This window comes from Teleopsis dalmanni, unplaced genomic scaffold (assembly GCF_002237135.1).
Source record: "Teleopsis dalmanni isolate 2A unplaced genomic scaffold, ASM223713v2 unscaffolded_contig_0058, whole genome shotgun sequence".
In the NCBI taxonomy this organism is placed as follows: domain Eukaryota; kingdom Metazoa; phylum Arthropoda; class Insecta; order Diptera; family Diopsidae; genus Teleopsis; species Teleopsis dalmanni.
Window position 1 is genome coordinate 2353 of NW_024031440.1, and position 8110 is coordinate 10462.

Sequence of the window (8110 nt, forward strand, 5' to 3'; positions counted from 1 at the left end):
AGCTTTGACTTACAAATACTTCTATAATCAATTATAAAATAAAATATACTAATGTAAAATTTTTTTACTATTTTCCTAGGCGCAAGTATTGGTAAATAATGCGTTGGAAAATCTAAATATCAACCAAAACCAAAGCTGACACTCATATACAGTTCTAAAACTCGTTCTATACTATATTACCAACTGTATATATTAGAGAAATGTTAAAACGAAAGATAGATATGCGAATTTTTATATTAAGTGCTTTAATTAGCCTAAACCTACATGTAATAAGTGGTGAGTAAATATAAACCATTTTAGCCGTAACTCCACCCATGACAGAGACTTCACATGTAACTAACTGCAAATTCCACAAAATTGTAGCTCAAACAACCTGCAAGAATGGCTTGGGACGTGTACTCTACGAGCGTTTACCTAATCAGCAACTGCAAGGCTATGACGATGATGTTGTACGCGATACAGCACCACCTTTTCGTGTGTTAGAGAAATGTCAAGATCTCTGCCTACGCGATCGTACCGGTACAAATAATTTAGTGCGCACATGTACTAGTTTCGACTTTCAGCCAGGCAGTCGCATTACATCGTTTGGCGGTAATGAGTACGAAGAATCGCTTTGTTACCTAACATCCGAGCAAGCCGGACCTGAGGGTATCGGTAGCTTAATGCTGGTGCCAAACAGTGTACACTTCAATGAAATTTGTTTGACATGTAAGTGAGAATAGCGGCAGGGAATCTAAACTTATATTAAAAAATTCAAAAATAATGATATATTTATTACATTTTACAACAGCCAGTCGTCCTGAAAGAGAATGCCCGAGTCGTCGTTACGTCTTTGAGCGCCATCCACGCAAAAAATTGAAACTGCCCATTTCGGACATAAAAGAGGTTTGCTTATACGCTTACATGCTTGAGTTAAATAGAAAGAGTTTGACATTAAAATTATGTATTGCGTTGATATGTTATATTATGCCAGTGATTTATTGCATTATCTTGTTTCTGTTCTGTGTCTTATTATTATTTCTATCTTTTTTTCCTATTTTTACGAATAACAAATCTGCAGATTACGGCGGCAAATCGTTCAGACTGCGAAGACAAGTGCCTGAACGAGTTCTCGTTTGTATGTCGTTCAGCAAATTTTGACTCTACGATGCGTTCCTGTACGCTAAGCAGGTTCGTACCTTTACATAATATAATTTTAAATTTAATAAATTTTATATACAATATTTAAACTGGTATCTAAGTGTGTTAATCAATAAATTATTCTAATCAAATAAATTTGGTTGGCTGAAAATAGATTCACACGGCGCACGCATCCAGAGTTAATGGAGGACGATGCGAATTCGGATTATTTGGAAAATACTTGTTTAAATGGTAAATTTATACATTTCTTTTATTTATTATAGCAAAAGAAAAAAAGATTTATATAATATGAAAAATCAATAGGCTCACATATAAATGCTATTACTTAATTTACGAGATTGCTTAACTCGTAATAAAAAAATCCGTAAGTTTGATATGTTTAAAGTATTAATTCTTCAGGTCTTTAAATTGATATTGAGTATAAATAAATTTGAATTTCTTTTTTAAATAAATCGCGAGCGGCATAAATATTGAACTACCTATATCTAAAAATCCGAGGTATTTGCAGCGGCTATAAAAAATTTTGAAGCATCCATATTATTCGTTATTGATAACAAATATGTATATTGAAAAACAAAAATTCTTCCAAAATCCACAAAAAAAAAGTTAACTACCCAGGTTACTATATATAAATGTCCATATATGTACTATGAGATAATTCCCCAAGATATCTGGAACTAACTCTAGAAATTTACACTAAAAGTACATAAAAGACGAAAACGTTTACTACGCCCGACTCTCAACGGCAACAAATTTAATATTAAAAACAAAATACAAATATAAACTATTATTTTGCAATGAATATCACACATAGGTCTATGAGTAGACACCATTGATGTATATATTAATAAGAAAGAACTAAAACTTTTTAATAAGATAGATTGGCTTCAAAAATTATTGATCGCCATATTCACGCCACAGAGTAGTTCCATAAACATGAAGGAAAATATCCACATATATGTTACCAATGCCAATATATTAAATCTTTTTTTCAAAATACTGACCTTACTAAACTTAATTATATATTTTCACACTAGAGAGCAGAGGAACTATTTGGTACTAGCTTGAAGCCATTAATCAATATATAAATGTTTTTATATATTTATATAGGATATGTAGATACACACAATTTTAAAAATAATATGATTTCTTTCATGAATATATTCTATATAAAATAAATTCCAATACTAATATAATATTTCTAAAAAATTTCTCATTATATTTGCATTAAAGAAAAGTTAGTAATTGCTAATAGTAGTATCTGAAAATAGACTAAGACACATTCGTGACGCAGTAGATTATGTTAGTAACAGAACAATTTCTTCTGCGTTTCTATAATTTTTTTTGATATAAAACATATAGTCATACCAGCTATTAAAATTTCTCCATTTTCAAGATTATTGTTAAATATAATATTTTCGTAAAGAACTATATATATTCTATATATATATATAGAACTCACAGTCTTTCTTTTCGACTGTTGTGCCTTTGAGTGCTTTAGTCAAATTTCAGCGGATGCTATCTATAAAGTCTTTAAAGTTCTATAAAGTTTTCTACTTTCTATAATATCAAAATACTAACTCAACGAACTGATAAAAAATTTGGGACGTATTTTGGGCTCATGGGAATAACAACTAGTTTACAAATGTTGTGAACTTCTGTTCCATATAAATGAACTGTTGTACATAATTACTTAACTACCTACTTAATCAATATGAATATATCCTTGTTATTCCAATAATCGAAGAAGTTAAGCAATAGTACAATTTTCATGAACTCATAGTTACGAAACTTTGTTTAGTACGAATTAAGTTTTCTTTATGAAAAGATTCTGTGTTACACTGAGAGTATGAAATAATATAAGTATTTAAATACAGATACCTTTCGATTAGTTTACTTAACTTACGATATTATTAAATTATAACTCAAAACTATTATATTAAATCAAACTATGATTTCAAAATTGAATATGCCAATATGCCATTCGTTAAAAAATATCAGTAATTCATTCATATCTTCTTACATTCATATCTGCTGTTCTCACTCTCTTAAAGTAATCAAGTCTATAATTATTCAATTAATCTTGTCACAAAAATTAATATCAATTTTATTCTAGCTGAACGACGATGCGATGGGTTGGCTGTTTTCGTTAAGGAAGAAAACAAGCGTTTGGGCGGACCATTTGAGGTTGACATATTCCACAACATGACTTTGGAGGAGTGTCAAACGATGTGTTTGCGTGCTGAAAAGTAAGTCATCATGTGAAGTATCTGAATATTGATTGCCAGTATTTATTTATTTTATTTCAAAGGTATTTTTGTCGTTCAGTGGAGTTTGATGATCAAACAAAACAGTGCATACTCTCAGAAGAAGATTCAATATCACAGAAGGATGACATAAGTATAAGCTCCAGTCCATCCCATAATTTTTATGATCTTGTTTGTCTTGATAACCGTGAGTAGATGCCATGCATCACTTGTGTGCATTAAATTAGCTGAAATGCTGCATCTAACACCTGCTAAACCAACTTTAAAAAAGCATAAATAAAACCTTTGCAATATTCTGTAAACACATAGCATTTTTTTTTGTTTTTTTTTGCTTAATTTGTAGAACGTGCTACCGATTACCCTGATAACTCAGTCACATCGCATCTGTTTTCGAGCGGGCGTCGACCAGATACTGCTTTTCAACGTTACCGCAATTCCAGACTTGGTGGTGAATTTCATTCTGAGATAACAGGACGTTCACTAAGCGAGTGCTTAGATGAATGCCTAAGGCAAACTAGCTTCCAATGCAGGTTTGTTCGCTAATTGAAAGCTCATTTATCTCTAGAAGATTTAAGTCTATAAATATAAATACGCTAGCACTAAAAATTCTAGGAACCATAATCGAATGATCTTAGCTTGTATTTTTAGTGTTTATAGTCAACGCCTACTACAAAATAAGTCGCATTAACGCGACTTATTTCTTACTGCAGCAATTTAAAGTAACTTTATTTTCTTAATTGGATTATTTTAGATCGGCTGTGTACAGTGATCGCTTTCGTACTTGCCGCTTGAGCCGGTACAATCAAAAGGATGGCATGCGCATTATATATGATGCCGATTACGATTACTACGAGAATTTAATGCGTAAGTGCTCAACTAACTATTTCAGTACAAATTAGTGATAACACTTAATAAATTTGCAGTGAATGTTGTTGGTGGTGGAGATGATGGCCACAGTGGTACTGGTACAAATAATGGCCATCGACCTGGTGACCAAAGTGGAACAAATTGGCGCCCACCAAACAAAGATGATGATCGTTACGGTGGTAATCGCTTTGGGCAAAATAGTGGTGGCAATGACGTCGGGCGACCATATGATCGCTATCCTGAAACAAATCCTAATGATTACGGTAAATACATTTTATTTATAAAATAGAATAGAAAATTAGATTAAAATTATTGTTTAATTGCAAATTATTACACAAATCCCAAACTAATGAAAATATAATTTAAAAATAATTAAGTGACTAGCTTGAATTTATGTACACATACACGCTCTAACGTATATACTAACACTTTAACGAATAACATTATATAGATCGTTATCCTATGGCTGGTGGACCAGGTGGACCAGGTGAGCGATACCCAGGTGATCGATATGGAGGCGATAGAGATCGAGATCGTGGACGTTATCCAACCGGTGGTGGAGGCGTATATGATGATGAACGTTACCCTCCAGATACAGATCGTAATCGTTTTCCTGCAGATCGTGATCGTGACCGCGATCGTGATCGTTATCCAGACAGAGGAGCTGGACGTTATCCAGATGATGAACGTTATCCTCCCCGTGATCGATACGCTGATCGTTATCCCGATAGATTTGGTAGTGATGGTGATCGTAATCGTGATCGTGATCGTGATCGTTATCCAGATCGATACCCAGATCGCTTTCCAGATACTTATGGTGATCGCGATCGGGATCGTGAGCGTTATCCAAATGATGGTAGATATCCGTCGCAAGATCCTTATCGACCATACCGCCCATTAGACCGCTTCCCACCTATAAGGGATAACAGCTTACCAAATGATTTGCCGCATACACGTCCATATCCACCTGGTGAAGATAATTTATATAGACCCTATGGACAAAGTGGTGGTTACCCAGATGATCGTTATGCAAATCGCTATCCATCGCGCTATCCAACTACTCGTGAACCAATTGGTGGTTACAGTGGGCGAGATGCGCCTGATAACATATTTCCTGATAGACGTTTTCGTCCTTCATCATATGATTCAAGAAGGTATCCACTTATACGTGGCGGCTCTGTACGTTATGATGCAGATGGTCGATATCCAACTGATGACATAGTACATAGTGCACACAGACCTGAACCTGATTCAGTAAAGCGTTTTCCACCAGCACCACTTGTGCCACCATTAACATCTAACAAATATCCAACTTCTCCAAATCGATTCCCGGTAGGTAATGATCGTTATCCAATCGACATATACAAATATGGTAATCGATTTGGTGCCAGCGGTGTCGAACGTCCAGGTATGTTAGTAACAAACAGAAAACTAATCAACTACCATGAAAATTAACAGAACGACCATAAAACAGAATGATGCATGTTTAACAAGTTTTTATTTAGGTTATGATCGACCTCCACCCTATTACGATCTAGAATATGAAGATCGTTATGATGACAGATATGGTCGTCCATATGATCGTGAGTATGATGTGCCGATAGGTCGACGTCCAATTGCAAATGGTGGTTATCCACCATTCGAAAGTCCTTTCAACCGTCCATACCATGGTGGAGCCTTACCACCATTAGCAGATGATCGTCCATTACCGGGTGGCATACCACCACCGCCTGGGTCACATTACGGTGGAGGACTTGGCGGGGGTGGTGCACCACGACCGCCAATAACACGTTGTGAAGAGAGTGATAACTTTAAACAAGTTGCAGCAAGGCATAAAATGCGCAGACATTTTGTGCGTCGTGCTTTAACTGTGCCATCTTTGATACAATGTGAACGTGAATGTATTGAAAGTAGAGATTTCGTATGTCGCAGCTTTAATTACAGGTGAGTTGGCTATGCTTACATAGAAAAAATCTATACCATACAATTTTAAAATTGTAAAATCTGCAGAGATGCTGCAGCTTCTGGTTATGACGAACGCGATTCACCCAACTGTGAATTGAGTGACAGAGATTCACGTGAGTTAGATGTACATGATCCAAATTCATTTGATAGCGCCAATTATGATTTTTACGAACGTAGTTTGGGACGAAGTGACGGAGAGTGTATGGATGGTAAGAGCCTAATAATAAAAAAAAATTTGAATAAGTAAATTAAAATATAAATAAAGCAAAATATATTGGCATATATCATTAATAGTAACCCAAACATGCAATGAGGAAGGAATGGAGTTTACAATACGTACACCAGAAGGCTTCATAGGACGTATTTACACCTACGGCTACTATGATAGGTATGAAAATCAGATAAAGTAATTATATTTTCTTTTATATAAAATTTATTTAGATGTTTTTTCCGTGGTAATGGCGGCACAGTAAATGTTTTGCGCATAAGTGGACCACAGGGTTATCCAGACTGTGGAACACAGCGAGTAAGTAGAATTTATGGGCTTTTCTTTGAATATATTAAAATGTAGTTGATTTATTGCCTTTTAGTATGGCGACACCTTAACCAACATTGTTGTTGTACAATTTTCTGATAATGTGCAAACAAGTCGTGATAAACGTTATAACTTAACGTGCGTTTTCCGTGGACCTGGAGAGGCAGTTGTCACATCTGGTTATATTGGGGCAGGGTATGTGAAATGTGCTGTAAAGCAATGCATACAAAGCTTTTTTCTAAACTGTTGCCATAGACCAAACATAGCATAGCTAATATGTTGTTTTTATAATATATGAAGGTAATAGCTAAAAGGATGAGTTTTATAAATATTTTATTAAATAATAATTAATATAAAAGTATAGAGTTTTACTTTAAATAAATAATTAACTTTCAATTAAATAGTAAAGTCTGTAGACTGAAGTCTGTAAGTATTTTTCAAAAAGTTTGTACAAAATTTTGTACGTCTTTTTTAAGTATAAAAAAAATGCAACAAAGTTGCCACATAATTTGTTTATATCTATACAGTCCATATTTGCTTGCATTCTTGACTATTTATTGTGTTTTGAACTATGTTCAGTCTATTGTGCAACAGTCTAGGAAATCCATTCACTCTTATGTATTACATATTGCATACTTTTAGGCTCAATCTAAGTTTATTGTTGAATAAAAGTAAAGTTTATATGTAGTTCAGTCTAGAATTTAGCTTAGAATTCATAAATGGCAACGTAGTTTAGTGTTTAGTAATTTAGTTTCGCTTTTCTATTAACTTTTCTATACCAAAATCTTAATTTTAAGTAGATGCAACTAATCAAAGTAAATTTGTAGTATTTTCAAAAACAAAATGAAATTTCAAACGAATTGCTTGTTTAATCACTCAAATTCGTTTAAATATCATTTCGTTACAATATTCACTTTGTGTTTCTGAAAAAAGTCTTATTAATGATGATAGATCTGGCAGCCCGATACCAATAGAGTATCTGCCCGCCGAAAACACCTTAAGCTCTAAGGTACGTTTGATGATTTTGTACCAAGGCAGACCAACGACAACAATTGCAGTTGGTGACCCACTCACATTCCGTTTGGAAGCACAAGATGGATACAATCATGTGACAGATATTTTCGCAACAAATGTCGTAGCTAGAGATCCATATTCAGGACGTAGCATACAGCTCATCGATCGCTTCGGGTAAGTACAATTGATCACAACAAAAAAGTTATAAAAAAAGCAATGAAACATAAAACATGTATTCAGTTGTCCGGTGGACCCTTATGTATTTCCTGAATTGGACAAATTGCGTGATGGCGATACGTTAGAGGCACGTTTCAATGCTTTT

At 34.2% G+C, this 8110-nt stretch overlaps 1 protein-coding gene across 1 annotated transcript in view; it reads left to right on the forward strand.

Annotated features, from left to right (window-relative positions):
- Nucleotides 1-300: 300 nt before the first annotated feature.
- Nucleotides 301-8110, forward strand: part of LOC119662987 — a gene marked incomplete at its 5' end in the record, with an annotated part of 14007 nt that continues 6197 nt past the window's right edge. Inside the window, 18 exons of the mRNA XM_038072646.1 lie at nt 301-708; nt 791-885; nt 1061-1170; nt 1295-1371; nt 3257-3389; nt 3452-3594; nt 3751-3937; nt 4159-4271; nt 4331-4537; nt 4726-4728; nt 4777-5682; nt 5780-6218; nt 6285-6448; nt 6534-6627; nt 6681-6765; nt 6830-6969; nt 7708-7962; nt 8029-8104. Coding sequence (XP_037928574.1) covers nt 301-708; nt 791-885; nt 1061-1170; nt 1295-1371; nt 3257-3389; nt 3452-3594; nt 3751-3937; nt 4159-4271; nt 4331-4537; nt 4726-4728; nt 4777-5682; nt 5780-6218; nt 6285-6448; nt 6534-6627; nt 6681-6765; nt 6830-6969; nt 7708-7962; nt 8029-8104 — 3635 coding nt within the window. The remainder of the gene's footprint in view (nt 709-790; nt 886-1060; nt 1171-1294; nt 1372-3256; nt 3390-3451; nt 3595-3750; nt 3938-4158; nt 4272-4330; nt 4538-4725; nt 4729-4776; nt 5683-5779; nt 6219-6284; nt 6449-6533; nt 6628-6680; nt 6766-6829; nt 6970-7707; nt 7963-8028; nt 8105-8110) is intronic.